Here is a 27,604-nt window from a genome sequence, read left to right on the forward strand (position 1 = left end):
ATCGGGCAGGGAAGTGGAGCTAAGCCCACGATCAGATCAATCATGATCTTATTGAATGGCGGAGCAGGCTCGGGGGGCCATATGGCTTACTCCTGTTCCTATTTCTTATGTTCTTACCACAGCCTCAGGACATCGCTGCAGGAGTTCCTCATGGCAGTGTTCTAGGCCCAACCATCTTCAGCTGCTTTAGCAATGACCTTCCCTCCATCATAAGGTCAGAAGTGGAGATGTTCGCTGATTATTGCACAGTATTGAGTGCCACTCGCAACTCTTCAGATAATGAAGAAGTCCATGCCCGCATGCAGTAAGACATGGACGACATTCAGGCTTGGGCTGATAAATGGAAAGTAACTTTTGCGCCACAAAAGTGCAAGGCAATGACTAGCTCCAACAAGCGTGAGCCTAACCACCTCCCCTTGATATTCAACGGCAGTACCATTGCCAAATCCTCCACCATCAACATCCTGGGGGTCATCATTGACCAGAAACTTAACTGGACCAGCCACATAAATACTGTGGCAATAAGAGGTCAGAGGCTGGGTTTTCTGCAGCGAGTGTATCATCTCTTGACTCCCCAAAGCCTTTCCATCATCTACAAGGCACAAGTCAGGAGTATGATGGAATACTCTATTGTTGCCTCGATGAGTGCAGGCCCAACACTCAAGAAGCTCGATATCATATAGAACAAAGCAGCGCGCTTGATCGGCACCCCATCTATCACCTTAAACATTTACTCCCTCCACCACTGGCATACCGTGGCTGCAGTGTGTACCATCGATAAGATGCACTGCAGCAACTCACCAGAGCTTCTTCACTAACATCTCCCAAGCCCTCGACCTTTACCATCTAGAAGGACAAGCACAACAGGTGCAAGGAGTCTAGGAAATAAGACAGATGAGCTAAGGGCACAGATAAACATGTGGGAGTATGATGTTATAGCTATTACTGAGACATGGCTGAAAGGGCAGGAATGACAGCTCAACATTCCTGGTTACAGGGTTTTCAGATGAGATAGAGAGGGTGTTAAAAAAGGAGGGGACTGGCAATATTGGTTCAAGAAACAATTACAGCTGTGAGAAGGGATGAAATGTTAGAAGGATCATCAAATGAGGCTATGTGGGTTGAACTAAAGAACAAAAAAGAGGTGATCACACTGCTCGGAGTGTCCTATAGTCCCCCAAACATTCCAAGGGTGACAGAAGAGCAAATTTTATAGGCAAATTTCTGACAAGTGCAAAAATAATAGGGCAGTAATGGTGGGGAATTTCAATTACCTTAATATTAACTAGGATACTATTAGTGTAAAAGGTATAAAGGACACAGAATTCATAAATTGCATTCTGGAGAACTATTTTTCAGCAATATATAGCAAACCCAACAAGAGAGCGGGGGGTGGGGGGGGGGGCAATTTTGGATTTTGTTTTAGGGAATGAGGCTGGGCAGGTGGAAGGAGTATCAGTGGAGAACAATTTTGTGGTAGTGATCATAATTCAGTTAGTTTTAGCATAATTATGGATAAGGACAAAGATAAAACAGGAGTAAAGGTTTTTAATTGGGGGAAGACCAATTTTACTAGGTTGAGAAGTGATTTAGCAAAAGTGGACTGGAAACAACCACTTGAAGGTAATATAGTGTCAGAGCAGTGGGAGGCACTCAAGCAGGAGATACATAAAGTTCAGGGTAAACATGTTCCCACAAGGGTAGAGCTGCCAAATTTAGAGCCCCCTGGATGACAAGGTACATACACAGTAAGATACAGGAAAAAAAGGGAAGCTTATATCAGATATTAAGAGCTCAATATTGCAGAAAGCCTAGAAGAGTATAGAAAGTGTAGGGGTGAAATTAAGAAGGAAATTAGGAAAGCAAAGAGAGAGCATGAAAAAATACTGGCAAGTAGAATCAAAGAAAACCCAAAAGATGTTTTATAAGAGCAAGAGGATAACTAAGGAAAGAGTAGGGCTTACTAGGGACCAAAATGGTGATTCTATGTATGGAGGTGGAGGATGTGGATAAGGTACTTAATGAATACTTTGAGGCTGTCTTCACAAAAGAGGGGGACGATGCCGATGTTGAAGTTAAGGAGGTAGAGAGTGAAATACTGGATGGGATAAACATAGTAAAAGAGGAAGTATTAAGAGGTTCAGCATCTTTGAAAGTAGATAAATCGCCAGGACCAGATGAAATATAGGCTAGGCTATTAAAAGCAAGGGAGGAAATTGCGGAGGCTCTGACCATCATTTTCCTATACTCCCTGGCTACAGGAGTGGTGCCAGAGGATTGGAGAACTGTGAATGTTGTACCATTGCTTAAAAAGGGAGGAAGGGATAAAACCGAGTAATTACAGGCTAGTTAGTTTAACTTCGGTGGTGGGCAAATTATTGGAATCAATTCTGAGGGACAGTATAAACCTTTATTGAGAAAGAATCAGCATGGATTTGTTAAGGGAAGATTGGGTCTGACTAACTTGATTGAATTTTTTGAGAAGATAACAAGGAGAGTCGATAAGTCAGTGCGTATGATGTAGTCTACATGGATTTTAGCAAGGCTGTTGACAAGGTCCTACATGGCAGACTGATCAAAAAAGTAAAAGCCCATGGGATCCAAAGGAGAGTGGCAAATTGGATCCAAAATTGGCTCAGTAGCAGGAAGCAAAGGGTAATGGTTGATGGGTGTTTTTGCGACTGGAAGGCTGTTTCCAATGGGGTTCCACAGGGCTCAGTACTTGGTCCCTTGCTTTTAGATAGTATATATTAATTGATTTAGTCTTAAATGTATGGGGTATGATAAAGAAATTTGCAGATGACACAAAAATTGGCCGTGTGGTTGACAGTGAGGAGGAAAGCTTTCGACTGCAGGAAGATATCGATGAACTTGGGCAGAAAAGTGGAAAATGGAATTCAATCCGTGAAAATGTGAGGTAATGCATTTGGGGAGGGGCAACAAGGCAAGGGAATATATAATAAATGGGAAGATACTGAGAGGTGTGGAGGAACAGAGGGAACTTGGAGTGCATGTCCATAGATCCTTAAAGGTAGCAGGACAGGTTGATAAGGTAGTTAAAAAGGCATACGGAATGCTTTCCTTTATTAGCCAAGGCATAGTATATAAGAGCAGGGAAGTTATGCTAGAACTGTATACAACACTAGTTAGGCCACAGCTGGAGTACTGCGTACAGTTCTGATCACCACATTGCAGGAAAGATATGATTGCACTAAAGAGGGTGCAGAGTAGATTTACAAGGATATTGCCAGGACTGGAACATTTTAGCTATGAGGAAAGATTGGATAGGCTGGGGTTGTTTTCTTTAGAACAAAGGAGGTGGATGCAAGATTTAATTGTGTATAAAATTATGAGGGGCCGAGATAGAGTGGATAGGATGGATCTATTTTCCTAAGCAGAGGGGTCAATAACCAGGGGACATAGATTTAAAGTAGTTGGTAGAAGGATTAGAGGGCAGATGAGGAAAAATGTTTTCACCCAGAGAGTGGTGGGGGTCTGGAACTCACTGCCTGAAAGGGTGGTAGAGACAGAAACCCTCATCACATTTAAAAAGTACTTGGACGTGCACTTAAAGAGCTGTAACCTACTGGGGTAGCTCTTTTTCGACCGATTTGGACACGATGGGCCAAATGGCCTCCTTCTGTCTTGTAATTTTTTTATGTTTCTATGGGAACACCACCACCTTCAAGTCACACACCATCCTGACTTTGAAGTATATCACCATTCCTTCATAGTCGCTGGGTCAAAATCCTGGAACTCCCTCCCTAACAGCACTGTGAGAGTATTTTCTTCACATGGACTGCAGCGGTTCAAAAAGGCAGCTCACCATTATCTTCTTAAAGGCAATTAGGGATGGGCAATAAATGCTGGCCTTGCCAGCTAAGTCCACATCAACAAATTTTAAAAAATACTGGGGGACTGGCCGTCATTGCCAGATGCTTGAGCCAATCGTGAACTCTGCAAATTATTTGACAAAGACAGTGAATAATGTAACATCCCTGGAAATAAGGGCCATGAACAGCTGGTGTGTCCTGACCAGTTCATAATCCTGTTTCCTGAGGTGTCAGAATCACCCCACAAATAAATGTTAAAGGTTGGCGGTGCCTTCAGTTTTCTCCATTAGGTGTGCTTCATTTACCTCGATATTAACACAGGGTTCAAAAGTACTGCATGGCCACATCACATCCCTGGCCACTGTTTGCTTTTGTAAATATTGTATTTCACTTAGCATTTAGAAGAGTAATTTACTTTGAGATATGAAACAGGCAACTTATTTGAAAAATCGCACAGTAGATGTAATATTTTAGAAGGGGCTCTGTTAGTCTGGATATGGAAATTTGCTCACTCTGGAAGAATCACCTTGTTTCTTTTACATCCAAAATACAACTTAAGCTCCTGTGCCTCAGATCTGCTCCCCAGTGGTTCATGCAAGTACAGCATGGCGAACAGGAGAGACACAACAATAACCATGCAATGGTTCCCCATATAATTTTCTCATCTCCTGCTGGGGGTTACCTCCACCCCTAAGAGTTTGGAATTGCACAGAGTAGGAGCAGATCAAATTTGCGATCCAACTAGGATCCAACTTTCAGCACCGTCTCTTTAAATCAAAACACTAAAACGAACACAAGTGCTAAAATCTAAAAACAAAACTTTCATATTACCTAATTCCACACCTATAAATTATTTTGTCGGTACATATTTATGCCAATAATTAAAAGAATTTTGTGTAAACTTAGTAACATAAGGGATGGTTTTTTAGACCAATATGTCGAGGAATCAACTAGGAGGGAGGCCATCTTAGACTGGGTGTTGTGTAATGAGAGAGGATTAATTAGCAATCTCGTTGTGCGAGGCCCCTTGGGGAAGAGTGACCATAATATGGTGGAATTCTGCATTAGGATGGAGAATGAAACAGTTAATTCAGAGACCATGGTCCAGAACTTAAAGAAGGGTAACTTTGAAGGTATGAGGCGTGAATTGGCTAGGATAGATTGGCGAATGATACTGAAGGGGTTGACTGTGGATGGGCAATGGCAGACATTTAGAGACTGCATGGATGAACTACAACAATTGTACATTCCTGTCTGGCGTAAAAATAAAAAAGGGAAGGTGGCTCAACCATGGCTATCAAGGGAAATCAGGGATAGTATTAAAGCCAAGGAAGTGGCATACAAATTGGCCAGAAATAGCAGCGAACCCGGGGACTGGGAGAAATTTAGAACTCAGCAGAGGAGAACAAAGGGTTTGATTAGGGCAGGGAAAATGGAGTACGAGAAGAAGCTTGCAGGGAACATTAAGACAGATTGCAAAAGTTTCTATAGATATGTAAAGAGAAAAAGGTTAGTAAAGACAAACGTAGCTCCCCTGCAGTCAGAATCAGGGGAAGTCATAACGGGGAACAAAGAAATGGCGGACCAATTGAATAAGTACTTTGGTTCGGTATTCACTAAGGAGGACACAAACAACCTTCCAGATATAAAAGGGGTCGGAGGGTCTAGTAAGGAGGAGGAACTGAGGGAAATCCTTATTAGTCGGGAAATTGTGTTGGGGAAACTGATGGGATTGAAGGCCGATAAATCCCCAGGGCCTGATGGACTGCATCCCAGAGTACTTAAGGAATTGGCCTTGGAAATAGTGGATGCATTGACAGTCATTTTCCAACATTCCATTGACTCTGGATCAGTTCCTATGGAGTGGAGGGTAGCCAATGTAACCCCACTTTTTAAAAAAGGAGGGAGAGAGAAAACACGGAATTATAGACCGGTCAGCCTGACATCGGTAGTGGGTAAAATGATGGAATCAATTATTAAGGATGTCATAGCAGTGCATTTGGAAAGAGCTGATATGATAGGTCCAAGTCAGCATGGATTTGTGAAAGGGAAATCATGCTTGACAAATCTTCTGGAATTTTTTGAGGATGTTTCCAGTAGAGTGGACAAGGGAGAACCAGTTGATGTGGTATATTTGGACTTTCAGAAGGCTTTCGACAAGGTCCCACACAAGAGATTAATGTGCAAAGTTAAAGCACATGGGATTGGGGATAGTGTGCTGACATGGATTGAGAACTGGTTGTCAGACAGGAAGCAAAGAGTAGGAGTAAATGGGGACTTTTCAGAATGGCAGGCAGTGACTAGTGGGGTACCGCAAGGTTCTGTGCTGGTGTACACCTGTACGAAGTAATAGAAAGTTGCTGGTGTCTGTGAAACCATATCCCGGGATCATTTACCACCTTCAGGAAAGGAGGAAAGCACTGGGATAAAACTGGGAGTAAAGCAGCACTCAAACTTTTACTTAATGTCACTCCATCATAAGCAGAAACTCAGGAGCTCCTACAAAGTTAGTCCTGTGGTGTCATAAGCATCCACATTTAACAAAACTAACTTGAAAATAGCCCAGAAGATGTTGATCATAGTAGTTACTGAGTTATTCTAAAAATACATTTAGTGACAACACATTGTCAAAATGTATTAAATATATAGTGGTGCATTTATCTTACAGACTTGTTTCAAAATCTGTAATTTGGATGGAGGTAAGAATTCCTCTGGTTGCCACGTGTAGTGACAATGCAAAGATGTTTGTGATGAATTCCTAAAAGAACATGCTTGCAAATTTGTTAGAAACACTAAACAGTGGAAGTCTTTACAAAGGTGTTTACTACAAATGATGACAGGGGAATTCTTACTCCGAGAACTTCAAATAAATGTATTTAATGCAACTAAAACATTGAAAGCCAAAGCTAAGCCAAGTAAAAGCAAAAAAGACACTCACAAACAATTTTTTGAGGTACCAATCCATCATTCATTTGTAGTCTGTTCTCCATGAAGGCTACTCCAAGCCTGCTAAAATCATCCACGTTTGCTTCAGCGATTAATTTGTAGGGATCCCCAAGTAAATATGCCAACGGTGTGCATAGGTCAGAATATTTTAAATTCTGCAGAAAAAAGTACAATTGTCCTGTAATGAGATACAACGTTAGACAATCACCACATTCATTCAAAACTAATGTGACCTCTTTACTACCTCTTTACAGATCCTGCAGCAGTATGATCTGTCCAAATCTTACTGGTAATCAGCATGTGGTCTCTGGGATTTCAGTAAAGTCCAACAGTTGACATTTGAAATGTTTCTTACCATGCCTATTTGAGCTGTGAAGAATACCAGAAGCACAGCTGGTTATTGGTGCTGATGGCAGTAAGAGGAATTTGAGATAATAAATTAAGAGAGTTGTACAAGAAATATATTGGCACAGTATTAACATGTATTCATTCAAGTTTTTTTTAATGTAAGGCCCAATTCCACACCTACACCCCACCATGTATCCCCTGCAAACCGTCCCATTGTGTATTGACACCAATATGGTAAATAAGCCTAGAAGCAGCACTGAATGTATAAGAAAAACTGTTTTAAGTATCTGGGGGGTGTCGGGGGAGATAATGGGACATATACTTTTAAAAAAATTCATTCACATAATGTGGACATCGCTGGCAAGGCAAGCATTTATTTCCCATCCCTTTTTGCCCTTGAGAAGGTGATGGTGAGCCTCCTTCTTGACAACTGTGTGGCTCGCTGGGCTATTTCAGAGGCAGTTAAGGAGTCAACCAAATTGCTGTGGATATTGGCCAGACCAGGTAAGGACGGCAGATTTCCTTTCCTAAAGGACATTAGTGAACCGGATAGGTTTCTTACGACAATCCAGTAGTTACATGGTCACCAGCTTTTTATTCCAGATTTATTTAATTAACTGAATTCAATTTACTGGTGCATATTAAGAATTATTTTCCTGAAGCTCTGTAGTCATTTATTCAAGTATGTTATTTACATGTATAGATTGAACATGGAAAAATATCTCAAGGAAACAACTTGTATTTATATAACACCTGTAATATATTTTTAAAATCCCAAAGCGCTTCACAGAAGTGTTATCAAACGAAACTTGACACCGAGCCACATATAGAGATATTAGGACAGGTGACCAAAAGTTTGGTCAAAAAGTGGTAGGTTTTAAGGAGCGTCTTAATGGAGGTGAGAGAAGTAGAGAGGCACAAAAGTTTGGGAGGAATTCCAGAGCTTCGAGCCTCGGCAGCTGAAGGCACATAAGAAATACGAGCATGAATAGGCCACCTGGTCCCACGAGCCTGCTCTGCCATTTAATAAGATCATGGCTGATCTGATCATGGACTCGACTCCACTTCCCTACCCACTCCCCATAACCCTTTATTCCCTTATCGCTCAAAAATCTGTCTATCTCCGCCTTAAATATATCCAATGACCGAGCCGCCACAGCTCTCTGGGACAGAGAATTCCACAGATTTACAACTCTGAGAGAAGAAATTCCTCATCTCAGTTTTAAATGGACGGCCCCTTATTCTGAGACTACGTCCCCTAGTTTTAGTTTCCCCTATCAGTGTAAGCATCCTCTCTGCATTCACCTTGTCGAGCTCCCTCATTATCTTATATGTTTCGATAAGATCACCTCTCATTCTTCTGAACTCCAATGAGTATAGCCCCAACCTACTCAACCTACCTTCATAAGTCAACCCCCTTATCTCCAGAATCAACCTAGTGAACTTTTTCTGAACAGTCTCCAATGCAAGTATATCCAAAACTGTACGCAGTACTCTAGGTGTGGCCTCACCAATACCCTGTACAGTTGCAGCAGGACTTCTCAGCTTTTATACTCTATCCCCCTTGCAATAAAGGCCAACATTCCATTTGCCTTCCTGATTACTTGCTGTACCTGCATACTAACTTTTGTGTTTCATGCACAAGGACCCCCAGGTCCCTCTGTACTGCAGCACTTTGCAATTTTTCTCCATTTAAATTATAATTTGCTTTTCTATTTTTTCTGCCAAAATGGATAACCTCACATTTTCCCACATTATACTTCTTCTGCCAAATTTTTGCCCACTCACTTAGCCTGTCTATATCCCTTTGCAGATTTTGTGTGTCCTCCTCACAATTTGCTTTCCCACCCATCTTTGTATCATCAGCAAACTTGGCTACATTACACTCGGTCCCTTCGTCCAAGTCATTAATATAGATTGTAAATAGTTGAGGACCTAGCACCAATCCCTGCGGCATCCTACTAGGCACCCCACTTTGCCAACCGGAAAATGACCCTTTTATCCCGACTCTCTGTTTTCTGTTAGTTAGCCAATCCTCTAACCATGCTAATATATTACCCCCAACCCTGTACGGCCGTCAATGGTAGAGCAATGAAAATCAGGGATGTGCAAGAAGCCAGAATTGGAGGAGCGCAGAGATCTCGAAGGGTTGCAGGACTGGAGGTTAGAGATAGGGAGGGACTATTTGAAAACAGCATTTGAGAATTTTTAATTGAGGCGTTGCTGGACCGGGAACCAGTGAATGTCAGCAAGCACTGGGATGATGAGTGTACGGGACTTGGTGCGAGTTAGGATACAGGCAGTAGAGTTTTGTATGAGCTGAAGTTTATTCTACAGAAAGTGATAATGTTTGGATTAATCTTCCAAGCAACGTAATGGAACCATAAACACTGACAGTAATAAGGCATTTTTCTATTTTGACTTTTTAAATAGAAAGCACTTGATATATATAGCATCTTTCCCGACCTCAGTCCCAGAGAGCTATTAGTTCAAGCCTCACGACAGAGACTTGAGCACATAATCTAGGCTGGAAATTCAGTGCCATACTGAGGGAATGCTGCACTGTCGGAGGTGACGTCTTTCAGGTGAGATGTTAAACTGAGCCCTGTCTAACCCCTTAGGTAGAAATCCATGTCACTATACGTACAAGAGCAGGAAGTTCTCCCAGTGTGCTGGCCAATATTTATCCCTCATACACACTTAAACATGATTTGATCATTTAGTTTATTGCTGTTTGCGGGTCCTTGCTGTGCAAAAGTTGGCTGCCATGTTTCCTACATTTCAACGGTGATAACACTTCAAAAATATTTGAAGTGAAATACAAAACCCAGATCATCAGATATAATGTATCACAAATATTTTGCAAAGATACCCCACAACTGATAAGTTACTTGCCCTTCATTTACACGTTACAATTTTAAAAATGCATGAGACTTTCTAGGTTTCTCAGCTGCAAAATAGTTAGACAGCTATCAGTTACAGTAACTGATAACACTTAACCCAAGCTGGTTAACCTTGAAAGCCTGAATGCTGTTTCAAATGATACTGCACAACCATACTGGCAAAATACTTTGAACTCCTTTCAAAAGTCTTTGGAAACCTTACACAAACAAACTCCTTTTTTTAAACTGACCCATTTTCCAGCAACAACAACTTGCCTTTATATAGCACCTTCAGTGCAGTAAATGTCCCAAGACACTTCACAGAAAAGGAACAGATAACAAACAGAAGTCCAACTATCAATGTACATTAATACCTGGTAAAGTTGCAGTGATGTCACAATTTTAAATCCTTTAATATGAAAGCAGCATTTATTAATAGCATGATTGCACTGACCTATGTTCACCATAGCACATGACTTCGGAAGAAAATGAAATAAGCCCGCCCGGCAGACCACAAAAAAACTATACTTTGGTTTCATATCAATTTCTTCATAACTAAGTTCATCTTGGAGTTCAAATCATTACTATAAACCAAAGGTTCTCAAAGAGAGAGGCACGGGATTGTTCTAATGGATGATCTCTATACGGTTTAATTTTATGTATTCCAGCCTTCTGTTCCCCATCAGAATTTGCAGTTGAACATTTCATAGAATTAGAGAGTGTGACTGGTGCATGGGCAATATCATATTAATGGTGCAACTCAAGGATATCTGTGTATCACCAGAGTTCTCTCGGACACTTTAGAAAGGTCACAGCTAATCTGTCAACATGTGCATTAGTCGTATTGTTGCCATTATTGCTCCAATCCTTATCTGCCTGCTCCACCAGACAATTTGTACCTCTCTGTTCCACACCTCCCCAGGCGAGCTGCAGAGAAGAACATAAGGAGGGTACAAATAGAACAGTAAGTATGGATTGGAGAAGGATAAGCAGGTAAAAAGTAGAGAGGTGATGTATGGGGGGAGGGGGAGAGGTGGGGGAGAAATAGAGGGAGAGAGATAGGCACACACGGACAGAAGTGTGGAGAGACAAGTGGAGGGGGACATGAGAAATAGGTAGAGGAGAGAAAGACATAAGTGGAGACAAAAGCAGAAATAGTGAGACACAAAAACAAATGTGGGAAAATCGAGGCACACAGAGTCAGATGTTGGGGTAGGGAGAGAGAAATAAAGAGAGAAATAGAAATGGAAAGAGAAACAGATAGAAATAGAAAAAAAGTATAAAGAGAAACAGGAGAGAAACAGACACAGAAGTGAGGTGGTGTGAGAAGGAATGAAAATAAATATGAAACAGGAGAAAGAAAAATAGAATAAGGGGGGAGAGGGGAGTGAGAAAGAGAGAAACAGAAGTGGAACATATGAACATAAGGACAAGAAAATACCATCAGGTCTTTCAAGCTCACCCCATTCAAATACAGTGGATCGTGTACACAATATACCCAACCCTTAACCATACCTTATCCTAGGAGAGGCAAAATAATCAGTAAACAACCAATGGCAACTTCAGGAACCCTGGCAAATTTCTCTCTGACACTTATAGCAATCAAGCAAACCTCCAGGAGTCAGCAAAGGCCTATTGTTCATTATCATCCCACATAACTAACTTACCTACTATAACTGAAAATGTCTTCTTCACTAAGGAACTTGTCAAGTTGCCATACACACTATATTTTAGTAGTTCCAGAGATCATTGACTCTCGAAAAAGTAATGCTCCTTGGCATCTAATCTAACACTTTGCCTAAGGATTTGTATGCATATAATGGGTGGTTTCCACAAAGGAGAGTGACAATAGTGCTTTATATTGTCCAGCCACAACTGGTGATGGATGGCTAAGCCAGCTGTAGACCAGATACACTGGAGTTTGCACTTTTTGGACTTGAGGATGTGAAGATGGAAGCCAGATTAGGGGAACAACCAGGATGGGAGCCAGTAAAGGTTTTGCTAGGACAAGGGCATCAAAGATGGAGGTAAGAAAGTAGCTGAGCAAACGGACAGTTGCACAATATTGTAGCGAATAGAGGGACAAAGATGTTCGGAGCTTGAAGGTCCAGTTCTAACTGACCGACTTCAGAGAGGTTTTTCCAGACCTAGATGAGAAGGAAGTGGTGTTGGAAAGAGGTAGGGCATATGGGTGGTGAGAGGTACAAAGAAGTGGTCGGAAATATGATCAAGACCATGGTTGTAGAGAGGTCACAGACTCTTGTAATGTCAGACTGCTTGTCTGACCAGACGGCTTGTCCAGTCTTGGATGAGCTGCAATTTCCTCCAGCTAAACATTGAGAAGACCAAGTCCATTATCTGCAGCCACTGCCACCAAATCCATATCCTCGCCACGGATTCCACTGTTCTTCCAGACTACTATCTCAAACTGAACCAGACACTTTGCAGTCTCGACATCCTACTCCACCACTGAGATTGAGCTTTTGACCCCATATCTCATCTATCACAAAGACCACCCAACTTTAACCTCTATAACATTGTCTGCTTCTGCCACTACATCAGCTCATCTCCTTCATCCACAATTTTGTTACCGTCACACTAAATTACTCAAAGGCTCATCTGGACAGTTTCCCATCCTTCGCACTGTATAAACTTCACCTTAACTAAAGCTGCTATCCGTATCCAATCCCACACCAATTCCCACTTGCTCTCGATGACCTGCATTTGCTGCCATAACACCTTAAAATAAAAATTCTCAAAGTCGTGTTTAAATCCCTCCATGGCCTCACCACTCCCCATCTCTGTAATTTCCTCCAGCATCCCCCTCCCCCCCCCCCCCCCCAACTCTTCATTGCTCTTACTCCGGCCGCTTGCGCGTTTCCCCATCCCTTTTCTCACCATTGGCAACCATGCCTTAGGCTGCCTAGGCCTCGCATTATAGAATTACCTCCATAAATCCCCCCACTTCGCCATCCCCCGCTTCTGCTTTAAGACCCTCCTTAAAACCACCTCTCTGTCTAAGGCTTTGGTCACTCCTAATATCTCTTATATGTCTATTTTATTTGCTTACATTTCTAAGCAACACATTGGTTGTTTTTCTACATTAAAGACGCTTTTTAAATGGAAGTCATTGTTGTCTGAGCTCTTGGGAGCGGGTCTATTTAGATTTCATTCTTTTGCTTTGTTGAGTAAGAGCCAAGTAAGCAATAGTGGTTATTCGGCTAGTGAGTAGTTCAGAGAACTTTTGCTGTGAACCAAACAAGCAACATTCAGAAACCCTCAGACTACTTCCTTATCACAGATGGATATCTACGAGTTTCTATACTACCATCTTATACATAATTAGAGAGCATAGAGACAACAAAAAAATTAACAAACTATAATTTAAAGAAAATCCAACTTCAAATGCCCACTTTTACCAAGCAGGATGTCGATCTTGAAGTTTAAAATGATCCTTATGGTTAGAAAATTGAGCCACTTTTTATAAAATTGAGCCACTTACCTTTTCAGAAGGAACAGAGATTGGATCAAAACTGGCATTTTCCAACATAGCTTCTATCAGAAAGGTTACTTGCTGTGTACGCTGTGTGTGTTCAGGACTAGCTAGTACAGGCTCAAGCGGCAGTGACCATTTACTCAAGTCATCACAAAGCTGAAATATTGGTAGAAAAAAACATAAGGAAATTGTAGCTGTAGCTAGATACAACTTAAAGCTTTTAACAATAGGCTGCTCATCACCAAATGTGTCTGTTACACAGTCTGTCGGTGGATCTAACCAAACAACCCAAGTTGACATCCTAAATAGAAACTACAAGTACCGAAGATGCCCAAATTGGGCAGCTTATCAAAAAAACCTAGAAGGAAACATTCAATGGAACACAAAGCCTTTCTTTCCACCTTTCTAACTAGTCTCCACACCTTCCATAGCACTAAAGTCATGAATTACATTCTCTATGATGGTGATCATGGTGCATTATCCCTTTGTTCTCATTGAGCACATTACAGCCTTTGACATGGTCAACACCATCCTGTTCCAACACTTCTACTCTGTAGTTCAGTTCCATGAGACTGCTTTCACTTGAATCCATTCTTTTTAATCCAATCACAGCATTGACCTCTTCCTCATATATATGCTGCCCCTTGGTGACATTATCCACAGGCACATCATCTACAGGTGCCAATGATAACTAATTCTACCTCAGCGCCATCTCTCTTTACCGCCTCCCTGCTTGGCCGACAACTTCTTCCACCTAAACATTGAGATCACAGAAGCCACCATTGCCACCTCTCCAGTCACTCTCTCAATCTGTATCAGACCGTTCACAAATTCAGTGTCCTATTCATCTCTGATCTAAGTTTCCAACCTCACTTTCCCACTCGCTCAAAGACCACCTATTTCTACCTTCATAACATTACCCACTTCAACCCATTCACTCTGGAAACCCATGTACATTTATCACCTCAAGACTCTATTACTGTAATATTCTCCTTTCTGGTGTCTCATCCTTCCATCTACCCTAATCTATAGTTTTCCCATGACTTTGCTGCCTATAAATTGTACTCGCACTCCGTTTTCACTGGCCTACATTGGCTCCTAGTAGGCCAACATCTCAAATTTAAAATTCTTGTCCATATCTTTAAATCCCTCCATGACATTGCCCCTCCCATCATCATAACCTCCTCCAGCCCCAAGACCCCTCCCCACTCTGTTCACTTGACTCCGACTTCATGTGCATCTTCCCTCCGTTCAGCTCACCTTTGGCGTCCTTGCTTCACTCGCCTACTCTCTGGAATTTATTCCCTAAAGCTCTCTGCCTCTCCATCATTAAGACCGCCCCTTAAAACCCATTTCTTCAACGAAGCGTTTGGCTTGGTATCTGTCTTCATATGTTTCCTATGTTAAAGGCACTCTATAAATGCAAGTTGTTACTGTTGATTGGAGTTTTCCCACAGTCACACCATAGCACAACCCAATGGTCCTCCAACATGCACCAGCTCCAGCACAATTATTCATTTGATTTATAATCACTTATTTCAAATAAACATTTAAAACAAATTTATCATTTTAATAATTTCACTGGTGTAGAAGTATGAAAAGTATCTTAAACTTTCAGACCAACCATACACCATAAATAACTACTACTCCTAAAACATATCAAAGTGGAACCATTTCCTGGGGTTTCCATTACCTCAGAATAAAAACACTGCACTGTAAAACAAAAATCATAAATCATCAACAGGGTGCGGCTTCGGAAAAAACTTTAGACTTAAAAAACAAACTCGTCCAATTAAAATAGACAATTTCTTAGATAAAAACAATTATATTAGGAATTCATATGCACCTTTTATTAACCTGTTTGATTTCAGTCTTTGCCCCTCGAGGAAATATATGTGCATGTTTAAACCTTGTCAACACATCTTCCACTGTCCTTGTATTACAGAAATCAACACGACACCAGAACTCCTTTAGAACATCATGATCTGTGCATCCAAGATTGAGACAAATCTATTGACGCTCTTGATGTTTGTGGTGAGCTGACCATTCTGGTGGCACTCTGCTAGCATTAATATAAAGGGATTCCAATGGGCTTCCTCTAACCTTTTTAAACTTTAAGAATAGCATCTCAATGTCTCAGAAGCAAAGTTGCTGTCTCTAAGCCATACAAAAAAAGTTTCAATTTTATCCTGGTCTATGCTGATCTCAGTATAGTGTGGTAGGGACAGTAGGAACATAGAGGAGTAGACCATTTAGCCCCTCAAGCCTGTTCTGCCATTCAATTGGTCACAGCCCCAGTGGGTCAGGGAAGGGAAAAGTCAACTAGGGAAGGGAAAAGTCAACTAGGGTTTCTGCTCCTACTGGAAGTGTGCACAAATGGACTCCGAGTGAAGACGGAATTGGGTTCGGCTATCATGTTGTCCATAGTGGGGCAGCCTGCCAACATGCACACATGAATGACGGCCACTTGGATGAGATAAAAGAGCTGTACCACCGGGCTAGAGACATTGCCTTCAGGAAGAAAAAGTGGAAGAAAATTTATCATTTTAAAATTAAAGATTTTAAAAAATGGCTTTACACTGGTCACAGTTATACAGCCAGTATGAAGCTCAATTAGTTTCAAACTACCTCAAGATTGTCTCACACTAATTCCCAAAATCTGAAAGGCAGTTTTCACCGATACAGAAAGCACTGACCATGGGACTAGCAAAATCTATTACTGGTTTAAAGGTCATGCATCAAAACTATTCTTTCTAGGAAAGTAAAACGTACTTGAATTATTTTATTAAAGTTAAACCTTCTCCCATATTGGTAGCTTACCCATTATATTTCTAATCTAAATTGCAGTTTGGTTCAATTGGCAGCCAGAGCCTGACAATTGTAAGCTCAAGTCCCACTCCAGAACTTGAGCACATAAACTAGGCTGACATGCCTGTGTAATACTGTGTGTGATACTGTCCGTCAAATGTGATGTTGAACGAACACCCCACCAGTCGTTTGAGTGATTCAGGCAGACGTTAAAGATCCCAAGGCATTATTCGGAGAGGACTGTTGAGAGTTTTAGTGCCATGGCCAAATTCAACGACAATCACCAAAAGAAAACAGATTAGCTGGTCATTCACCTCAACTGCAAAATCTTGGTGTGTGTAGAATGGCTGCTGTATTTGCCTTAATATCAGTCACAACACTCCAAATTCATTGTGTGAAGTACTTTGGGATGTTAATCATCATGCAAGCTGTATCACTTGAAAATAAAATGTATTTGGTAAATCATTTTTCATTTAGTCAGGTTATCCCATTCAAAGACAAATCCAACTGAGCACTGATGCAAATAAGGTGAGCTCAATATAATAAAAAGTTTATCCTATCATTATCATATTGCTGTTTGAGTTACTTGTGCGCAAACTGGCTGCCGCATTTCCCACATTACAAGTGACTACATTGTACATTCACTGGCTGTAAAGCACTTTGAGACGTCGCTGGTCGTGAAAGATGCTATATAAATGCAAGTCTTTCTTTGACCAGTTCCCATTTTACTGCTTGTTGTGGTTTCAACTTTGTAAAAGCTTCAGAAGCTCATTTAGTTAAAATAAAACTTGATAAGCTATTCTTTCATTACTCTACAAAAATAAAGACACCCGATCAAATCTTTATTTCAACTAGCAACTGGTTATTTCATTGAAAAACATAATTTAAAAATATCACAGGTTCTTTGAGCATTACGATTTGGAGTCTCTCCCAACAACCTTATTCACGCTCACAGAAAGGGAAAGTTTCCACAGGGAGAACCCCGCCTTCGACAATCCAAAGTTATAGCACTGCGTGGAGATTAAATGTAATAAAAAGTTTTAAAACATTATTTCTTTTGTTTAAAACAATGATTTGCTTGTGGTTTAAAAAAATAACGATTTACTATTGGTCATCAATGTTCATCCGTGATTTTCACCATCTTCTGCTGAATGGCATCAAAAGGAAGACAATCAGTACCATCAGGGCCCTGCAGGAGCAGCATTACTTTTTTTTTTAAAACCACTGGGTTGCACGAGCTGCCCATCATATGCTCTGGTCCTGTCCACAGGGTGAAAAAAGGCCTCATTATCATACTGTATTGTTCAAATTAAACTACAGGTCAGATTTATTTATTGGATTATGCAGAAAATGAACAGAGTTTTACAGAATGTATTTCTTTATTTGAAAACCAAACACTCTAGAATCTTAGGTTGCCTTTTCTGAATATTTGAACAGAGTGCATTTATGATCTTTTAGGTAGATGCATACTTCTCTGCTCACAAAGTTGTGCCTCACCACTGTAACAGAAATACAGTTGAATTGAGTGAACTAACATCCCAGAACTGCTGTTCAGATATGTCCTTCACTTCCTCTGAAGCGGAATCCAGCTTCTTTGAAGAACGTCGACAGTTCTTTGTCATCGGTCCAGTAATCACATTAATTAATTTTATCACCAAGTAGATAGGGATGTGGAATGCAACCCCATTGTTGCCAAACGTGTTGTTTACTCGGTCTCGGAAACAGAAACTTTTGGGATTTCCATCTGGTGTGCCCACCCCACCCTAGTGGCTTTGGCAAACACAGACAACAAGCATTTGTCCCATCAGGCTACGTGCATGTGTACAGCATTCTAAAAGCCCATAGTATTTGTTTAAACAACTGTGACCGTTGGCAATATGGATCTTCAACACATTCCACCACTCACAGAATGGCACTGACTATTCCAGAAACCTCAAAATTAGATTTCTGATTTTTGTTCTTTGAATCAGTGTAAGTAAACTTAAAACACATTTGGCATCATCTCCAAGAAGTGTGATATCACATTAAGATTTTTTGACCATTTTTCCACAGAAAGGATTTGGAAAAAGTTACATTTAATGTTGGAAATTTTAAAGCATTGTATACTCAGACAAGTTTAAAAAAAGGTTGAGATGATAAATGTTTAAGATGCTAATGAGTTAGCGGAGATGTTATTGTACTATAGACTGTAAATTAGAAATTCTTTACCCTATCTCTGCAATTCAGAAATACAAACCACCCATTGTATTGGAAATGACATACCCATCAGCAATAACAACTTGTATTTATATAGCACCTTTAACGTAGTGAAACATTCCAAGGCGCTTCACAGGAGTATTACAAGATAAAAAGAATTGATACTGAGCTGCACAAGTAGAAATTATAGATGACCAAAAGCTTGGTCAAAGAGGTAGGTTTTAAGGAGGTATCTTGGAGGAGGAAAGAGAGGTAGAGAGGCAGAGGTTTAAGCAGGGAGTTCCAGAGCTTGGGGCCTAGGCAATAGAAAGCACGGCCAGCAATGACTGAGCGATTATAATCAGGGATGCTCAAGAGGGCAGAATTAGAAGAGTGCAAACATCTCTGGGGTAGTTGTGGAGTTGGAGGAAATTAGAGATAGATGGATTTGAAAATAAGGATGAGAATTTTGAAATCGAGGCATTGCTTAACCGGAAGCCAATGTTGATCAGCAAGCACAGGGATGATGGGTGAGCAGGACTTGGGCAAGTTAGGACACAACCAGCTGAGTTTTGGATCATCTCTAGTTTTCGTAAGGTTTTCATCATTCTTATCTTCTCAGTGAAAGAATTAATCAATATAATTACCGTGATCCTTTTTTTTGGATAATATATACAAGAGAGAAACTAGTACAAGTTGGCAGAGAGGCTTTCTGAAACAGGATAATGCACAGGCATTCATTTTTTTTTAAATAAAGAGAATGCCACTAGGGTTGTTGCTGAGATGAAGTGGTCAGAAATACTGGAGAAACAGTTCGAAGACATCTTATTTAAGCAAAGATGGCCTATTAATGTGGGGGTGCATGGCATGTTCCTTATTTTGTAGTACTATGCAATAAGTTGTACTGTTTGAATTAAGTGAGTTTGATCATAACTGCTGTTATGATGTATATTTATCATACTGTGAAATAAAGCAGCTTATTCATTTATATCAGAACTCGTCTCATCAAGTGTTTGCTAAGCCCGCCTTCGGAGAGATTGAAACACTAGCGAAAGGCACACCTATCCAATCCGGATCACAAGAATATCTTTTGTTACATCCCTGGGTTACAATATTGTGCAAGTAATAGGAGTCAACACCCATAAATAAAAGAAAAATATTGTACATGTTGCAAATCTGAAACAAAACAGAAAATCCTGCAAGCCTTCAGTAAGTCAGGTGGCATCTGTAAAGAAAGGAGAAATGTAGCCATAACTCATCACAACCAATGACAGGGTTGAAATGTCAACATTTTTCTTTCTTTACAGGTACTGTCCGACTTGCTGAGTGTTTACAGCATTTTCTGATTTTGTTCTAATAAAAGATGCTGTTTACAGGAGGGACTAATGCCAGTGAACCCGAGAAAGTATCTATGGCAGATCCTGATTTTTAACATGTGGAAACATGGCTGCCCCATGGCCTAGGGCAGAGGTGTCCAACCTTTGGAGCAGGGGCTATATCCACACACTGCAACCAGTAAGTAGACCATATATGATTATGCTTTGGGATCAGTCAGAATTCTGATTAAACACCAAGTCCAACACAATTGCTTTATTTTCTAATATATTTACACATTTATTGAACAAACATTCATGCACATTTTGCACAATATTAGTTTTGACAAGACTTTATATTTACAACAAATTATATCTACATTTATTGGACAACCATTTGTCACACAGCACTGTCAGTCAGTTTATCAAGATCTGAGCTTGGTTCTGCTTCACCGGGGCCTTCATTCACAGTGCCAACTTTGTTGTTGACAGTTGGAGATTGCCCTGAGGATGTTCAAGAACAAGCCTGGAGTCTAATTTGTGACAATATTTTTTCCTAACAGCTGATGCAAAATAATGATGGCACATACTGGCACGACCCTGCAACCCCACAAACGCCTCTGGAGGGTAGTTCCAGAATGCAGACACGCCCACATTAAACATGTGCTTCATTGTATTGGAATTTGATCAATTCCATTTGAATCTCCGATCAATATTGGACAGTAAAGTGTCTCCAAATACCTCCATCTCTGGCAATCTGTGTTTGACTTTTGGAAACATACCGCACTTCTCACCCCTGAAATGTAATGGCCACAATTAACAGACGGCTGCCGCTTCAATGGCAGCACAAGGGGAAGTGTGGCAACTCACCAAGAGCAAATTAAAACAGCCAGAGCTTAGTCTCAAAAGCATAAACATAGCTTTGCTGTGACTCATCAACCTCGTACAGTTTCTTGATGAGAATATTTCAGTGCTCTCAAGACCACTAGAAGTATAAAAAGTCCATCAGCCACATCTCATTGCAGAGCTGTGGTTCTGATCTTTTCTTATGCTCAATGAAGAGATATATTTTGTGATGCAACTCAAAAGAGTGATTTTGATTACCATGCCATTAAAGAGCCAGCATACATCATTATGGTAAAAGTCCTGGTATTTTGCATTTAGCTCCTCCAGTAGCTTTTGAAACTGGCGGTGATTCAGGGCTCTTATCTCAATAAAGTTGACCACCATGATGACCGCATTCACTGCTGGCTACAGGTGGGCAGTTATGCCCGCTGGAGATTCATGATGCACAATGCATTGGTGGTCCATCAGTCGGCTCAGTACATCTGCAATACAAATGGTGACACTGTATTCAATATTGTCTCCACTTCAACCGATAATGGAAACACAGAAAATGGCAAACAGCACATACTTTCATTAGTCATCATCATCTTGACAAGTGCCTTAACTCCACGTCTCTCCCCAAGCAAGCCATCGCATCATTAGTAGTCAGGCTTTCAAATTCCACCCCGGCCAGCTTCAGGCATGCAATTAACCTCTTCCAAGTGCAAAAGGAAATCGAACCCTGTTAACCAAGCAATTTGCATTACTAGAAACACAATGGATTACTTTTCAATGTGGAAATTCTAAACACGTTTAGGTTTATCTTTACCTTTTCTGGTTCCCTGGATGCTCTCCAAAACTGCAAATTCTTCTAACACAACAATGGAGAAGCTCGATAGTGTTCACATTGCTGCCATGTTTATCCATTATAAGGCTGTACCACACAAAACTCTGGGCCTTTTCAAGCATTTGCCCCGTGACATCCTTTGAAAGTTGCTCCATCCTTTGCTGGATTGTGTCCCTTGGTTAGCTGATGCGGACGATATTTCTTATCTGGATAAATACTTATTGTTGTGGCTTCCACATATTGCTTCACAACAGCACTAGAGGGCCTTTGCTTCCATTGCGCTCAGGTCTGCCGCAGCCAAACAAGATAGGGCGCTATGTTTTATATCAATCCCGGCAAGCTTGAAAAGTTAAGAGTTGATTTTTTAGTTCACTAACCTCGTCACCGTATAAATCTTCGTTAAATCCACCAAATTTTGCTTTGTATTTAACCTCTTGTCTCGTGTTGCACTCTTACACTGGTACAGCACATTATCATGCTATTTTGTTCCCTCTTCTCCCGCCCCCACCTCAGTAATTTGCAAATAGTTGAAAAATCCTTATAGTTCTATCAAACATATAGAAAAGGCCATCAAAAAGCAAAGATTCCCTGGGTTTTATATTTAAGAACATGAATATAGAAGCAAGGAAGTAATTTGAATTTGTATAAGACATTGGTTTGGCCATAGTTGTAGCATTACATGTAGGAAGGATATTAAAGCAATGGAAAGGGTCTAGTCAAGGTTCACTAAAATACCTGTACCAGGAATGAAAACTTGTATTTATGAATAAAGTCTTGAAAAATTGGGGCTTTTTCAAGTCAAGAGAGACCCAATGTAAGATTATGAAACATTTTGAGAGGGCAAATAAGATTGTTTCTACAGTAACACAGAATATCACCAGAATAATGAGGAAGGTATTAGAATTTGTTTTCAGTTAGTGAAAATTGAAAATTGAAAACCTTACCAAAGGTGGCTATTGCACCCGATATTATAGCATTTAAAAATGGAGTTCTGATAAAGGTCATCGACCTGAACCATAAACTCTATTTCTCCATTCACAAATGCTGAGTGTCATCAGCATTTTCTATTTTTATTTCATTTAAAAGGGGAATTGGTTAAATAGAAATATAGAAAATAGGTGCAGAAGCAGGCCATTCAGCCCTTCTAGACTGCACCACCATTCAATATGATCATGGCTGATCACGCAACTTCTCTCCATACCCCCGATCCCTTTAGCCGTAAGGGCCACATCTAACTCCCTTTTGAACATATCCAACTAACTAGCCTCAACAACTTTCTGTGGAAGAGAATTCCACAGGTTCACAATTCTGAGTGAAGAAGTTTCTCCTCATCTCGGTCCTAGATGGCTTACCCCTTATCCTTAGACTGTGACCCCTGGTTCTGGACTTCCCAGAATATTCAAAAATAAATATAAATATAAAAAGGCAAAAGGCAAAGGCAGAGAAATGGACTCAGTAGATGGCTTCATGAAGACCTAGCATCAACACATGCACAATAGGCTTAATGGCCTCTTTCAGTGCTGTTATTTCCATGATGTAACACCTGTCATGAGGGTGACTACCTTTAGGTCCTACATCACATTACCGGCATCAACTAAAAATTTTAAAAAACAACACCGTACATAACAAATGATTTCTAGTAATGTATTATTTTATTCTCAAAAGCTTCTGGAATTCCCAAACTATTCAAACTTAATTCTCAGTTAAAATCATCAGAAGCTCACCATTCTATACATGATCACACATCCCTAGGTTTTCTTTCTTGGTCAATTAGATATCTGGCATACATAGAAACCCAGAGGGCTTAATAGGCTCCAGGCCAAACTTCTAAGAATGCCAAGTGCAGCTTCTGTTTGCCCAATATAAAGTGCATGGACTCCCCCTATATGGATACACCCCACTTGCACAAATCCAGAGACCTCATGAAAAGTGGGCAAGAGCCAAGATTTAAGACACCCACTTACAGATCATAGATAAGTTTCCTGGTCATCTTGCATATTGTCACTACAATTATTTACAACAACAAACTGTATTTATATAGTGACCTTAATGCAGTAAAATGTCCCAAAGCATTTCACAGGAGTGTTAATAAACAAAAGTTGACGCCGAGCCTCAAAGAGATATTAGGCCAGATGACCAAAAGCTTGGTCAAAGATATAGGTTTAAAGGAGCATTTGAAAGGAAGCGAGAGAGGCGGGGAGGTTTAGAGAGGGAATTGCAGAGTTTAGGGCCTTGGCAGCTGAAGGCACGGCCACCAATGGTTGAGCAATTAAAATCAGGTATGCTCAAAAGGCCAGAATTAGAGGTGTGCATATAGCTCAGTGGTGGGCGGGAAGCTATTAGAGATAGAGGGGCAAGGCCATGAAGGGATTTGAAAACAAGGATGGAAATTTTGAAATCGAGGCGTTGCTTAACCGGGAGCCAATGTAGATCAGCAAATGCAGGAGTGACCAAGATACGAGTTAAGACACAGGCAGCAGAGTTTTGGATGAGTTCAAGTTTACAGAGGGTAGAATGTGGAAGGTGTAATGTATTATCACATGGCCAGGAGTGTGTTGGAATAGTCAAGTCTAGAGGTAACAAAGGCATGGATGAGGGTTTCAGCACCAGCTTAAAAGTGTGCAGGCAGAGAGGGAATGGATGGCCGCCAAACAGACATGGCATGGTTCCATTGGACTGGTCACGAAAGTACAAGCCCATGGGATCCAAGGCAAAGTGGCAAGTTGGATCCAAAATTGGCTCAGAGGCATGAAGCAAGGGTTAATAGTTGATGGGTGTTTTTGTGACTGGAAGGCTGTTTCCAGTGGGGTACCGCAGAGCTCAGTACTAGGTCATTTGCTTTTGTGGGCTACATCAATATTTGGACTTGAATGTAGGGGGTATGATTAAGATGCTTGCAGATAATACAAAAATTCACTATGGTTGATAATGAAGAAGAAAGCTGTAGACTGCAGGAAGACAGAACAGTGGCAAATGGAATTCAATCCAGAGAAGTGTGAGGTAATGCATTTGGGGAGAGTTATAAAGGCATGGGAATACACAATAATTGGCAGAGGAACAAAGGGACCTTGGAGTGCATGTCCACAGATCCCTGAAGGCAACAGGACAGGTAGATAAGGTGGTTAAGGCAGCATAGGGGATTCATCATCATAGACAGTCCCTCAAAAATCGAGGAAAATTTGTTTCCACTCTAAAAAAGTGAGTTCTCAAGTGACTGTACAGTCCAATATAGGAATTACAGTCTCTATTACAGGTGGGACAGACAGTGGTTGAAGGAAAGGGTGGATGGAGTCTGGTTTGCCGCACACTCCTTCCGCTCTATGTGCTTGGTTTCTGCTTGTTCTCGGCGACGAGACTCAAGGTGCTCAACACCCTCCCGAATACTCTTCCTCCACTTAGGGCGGTCTTGGGCCAGGGATTCCCAAGTGCCGGTGGGGATGTTGCACTTTATCAAAGAGGCTTTGAGGACGTCCTTGAAACATTTCCTCTGCCCACCTGGGTACTTGCTTGCCGTGTAGGAGTTCCATCTAGAGTGCTTCCTTCGGGAGTCTCGTGTCGGGCATGCAGACAATGTGGCCCGCCCAACAGAGCGGGTCGAGTGTGGTCAGTGTTGCAATGCTGGGGACGTTGGCCTGAGCAAAAACACCTACATTGGTGCATCTATCCTCCCAGTGGATTTGCAGGATCTTGCTAGTTAGGCCACAGCTAGAGCACTGCATGCAGTTTTGGTCACCACATTACAAGAAAGCTGTGATTGCACGAGAGGGTACAGAGGAGATTTACGAGGATGTTGCCTGGACTGGAGAATTTTAGCTATGAGGAAAGTTTGGATAGGCTGGGTTGTTTTTCTTTGGAACAGAGGAGACTGAGAGAAGACCTAATTGAGGTGTATAAAATTATGAGGGACCTAGATAGTGGATAGGAAGGACCTATTCCCCTTAGTAGAGGGGTCAATAACCAGGGGCATAGATTTAAAGTAAATGGTAGGAGGAGGTTTAGAGGGGATTTGAGGAGAATTTATTTTCACCGGGGGTGGGCAGGCAAGGTTCTGGAACTCTGCCTCAAAGGGTGGTTGAGGCAGAAACCCTCATAGCATTTAAAACGCTCTTAGATATGCACTTGAATGCTATAAGCTACAGGACTACAGACCAAGAGCTGTTAAATGGGATTAGGCTGGATAGCTCTTTGTCGGACAGCACAGACACGATGGGCCGGATGGCTTCCTTCCTGTAAATTTCTGATTCCATGAGCTGAGGCAAGGACAGAATTGGCTAATGTTCCGGAGGTGGAAATAGGTGGTCTCAGTGAAGACTTGGATATATGTTTGGAAGCACATTTCTCAGGTTGCTACTAATGGGTGTTTGGCAGGGGGGGTGAAATTATTTAATGTTGTACAATTAGCTTTGTGTAATACCTGAAATTGTTGAACCACTGCCACCAGAATTTCACCATCACCCCAAATGCTCTCTGCAGACACAACCCAAATTTAGAAGGATGGAAAGGATAAAGATGCATTACGGTTCAAAAGGGCTCAGTGCAAAAATGTCACACCCACCATCAGACGTTCATTAAATTTTCGTGCACAAGCATCTTGGGGGCAGACCCAACACCAACAACGCAGCAGTGCCAAGTGCCCACCAAAACAGGAGCAACTCTGCAGGTCCAGCTTTGTTTTTAAATCATATTGACTAAATGTTTTAAAAGTTTATAGCAAGGAAATCCTGAAACAGAATGGGTTAAAGCAAGAAGCGAAATGAAGGACGGGTGCGGGCTTCACCTTTTGGGGCTCTGCCAGGAGGAAAGCCCTGTCGGCCAGCCGGACACAGACTTTCTCCTCGGTCGTTGCGGGGCTGTGAGGCCTGGAGCTGGGCCCGCCGGCCGGCGGCAGGGCGATGAAGGTGAGGCTGGCGCTGCGGTGGAAACGCCGCACGTACCGGCAGATGATCATGGCGTAGCATTTCTGGAAGCGGATCCACAAGTAGACGTAGCACAGCGTGATCAACATGGCGGCCGCGGCGACAGCACCGGCACCTCCAGCACGCTACCGCTCGCTCTCATCCTCCCTGCCCCGCCCGGCGCCGGCTCCCCATAGGCCGGCTTCACTCAGCTGACTCCGCCCCCCCCTCGGGAAGCACCGCCTGTACTTCCACCATTTGGCCACTAGGAGGACGAGCCTGCCCGGTTCCACTGAAGGTTCCTACATAGGTCATGTGCCACAAGAGACCAGCCGCCTTTTTTCTAAATAAACCTGTAAGGGGGCATTGGACATCCGAGCCAGGGTGTCCCTGGAGATGGAGCACTCGTGTCCACCGGTACGCTTGCTGCCTTCTGCGAGAGATGGGCACCAGAGGGACTGGAGTGCATCATCACTCCCGGCAACTAAATTTTAATTTCACTGTTTAAAGTTTAATTTGTTTCAGTTGTCAGTTTTAGTGCCCCTTTAATAAGGGGGCATTTGATTTACATTTGTTTTACAGATACAACAAAAATAGTTGTAAGGGGACATTGTATATTCGAGCCAGAGTATCCCTGGAGATGGAGCACACGGTGTCCACCAGTACGCTTGCGGCCTACCACGAGAGGTGGGTGCCAGAGGGACTGGAGTGCATCATCACCCTCGGCAACCAAATTTTAATTTCACCGTTTAAAGTTTAAAGTTTAATTTGCTTAAATTATTGGTTTTAGTGCCCTTTTAATAAGCGGGCATTTGATTTACATTTATTTTACAGATACAACAAAAATAGTTGTAAGGGGACATAGTATATTCGAGCCAGGGTGTGCCTGGAGATGGAGCACTCGGTGTCCACCGGTACGCTCGCTGCTTTCCGCGAGAGGTGGGCGCCGGAGGGACTGGAGTGCATCATCACCCTCGACAACCAAATGTTACTTTGACCGTTTTTAATTTGTTTAAATTGTCGGTTTTAGTGCCCCTTTAATAAGGGGGCATTTGATTGACATTTGTTTTACAGATACAACAAAACTAGTTGTAAAGAGACATTGTACATTCGAGCCAGGGGGTCCCTGGAGATGGAGGACGCGGTGTCCACCGGTACGTTCGCGGACTGATATGTTCTTACTATACAGTATAAATGCACACGAGGCCCATACTTGAGAGAAGGTCACTCTGTGAC

General features: G+C 41.7%; 1 protein-coding gene across 2 annotated transcripts in view; it reads right to left on the reverse strand.

Annotated features, from left to right (window-relative positions):
- Positions 1–26,564, reverse strand: part of hlcs (holocarboxylase synthetase (biotin-(proprionyl-CoA-carboxylase (ATP-hydrolysing)) ligase)) — a 169,058-nt gene extending 142,494 nt beyond the window's left edge. Inside the window, exons 1-3 of one of the 2 annotated variants that reach the window (XM_070893832.1) lie at positions 26,251–26,564; positions 13,512–13,661; positions 6,772–6,934 (exon numbers count right to left, since the gene is read on the reverse strand). In XM_070893832.1, coding sequence (XP_070749933.1) covers positions 6,772–6,934; positions 13,512–13,661; positions 26,251–26,478 — 541 coding nt within the window. In that variant the 5' untranslated portion in view covers positions 26,479–26,564. The remainder of the gene's footprint in view (positions 1–6,771; positions 6,935–13,511; positions 13,662–26,250) is intronic. The other variant, XM_070893833.1, reaches the window with a different exon arrangement.
- Between the last annotated feature and the right edge of the window lie 1,040 nt (positions 26,565–27,604).

Source organism: Pristiophorus japonicus, chromosome 11 (genome assembly GCF_044704955.1).
Source record: "Pristiophorus japonicus isolate sPriJap1 chromosome 11, sPriJap1.hap1, whole genome shotgun sequence".
NCBI classification, from domain to species: domain Eukaryota; kingdom Metazoa; phylum Chordata; class Chondrichthyes; family Pristiophoridae; genus Pristiophorus; species Pristiophorus japonicus.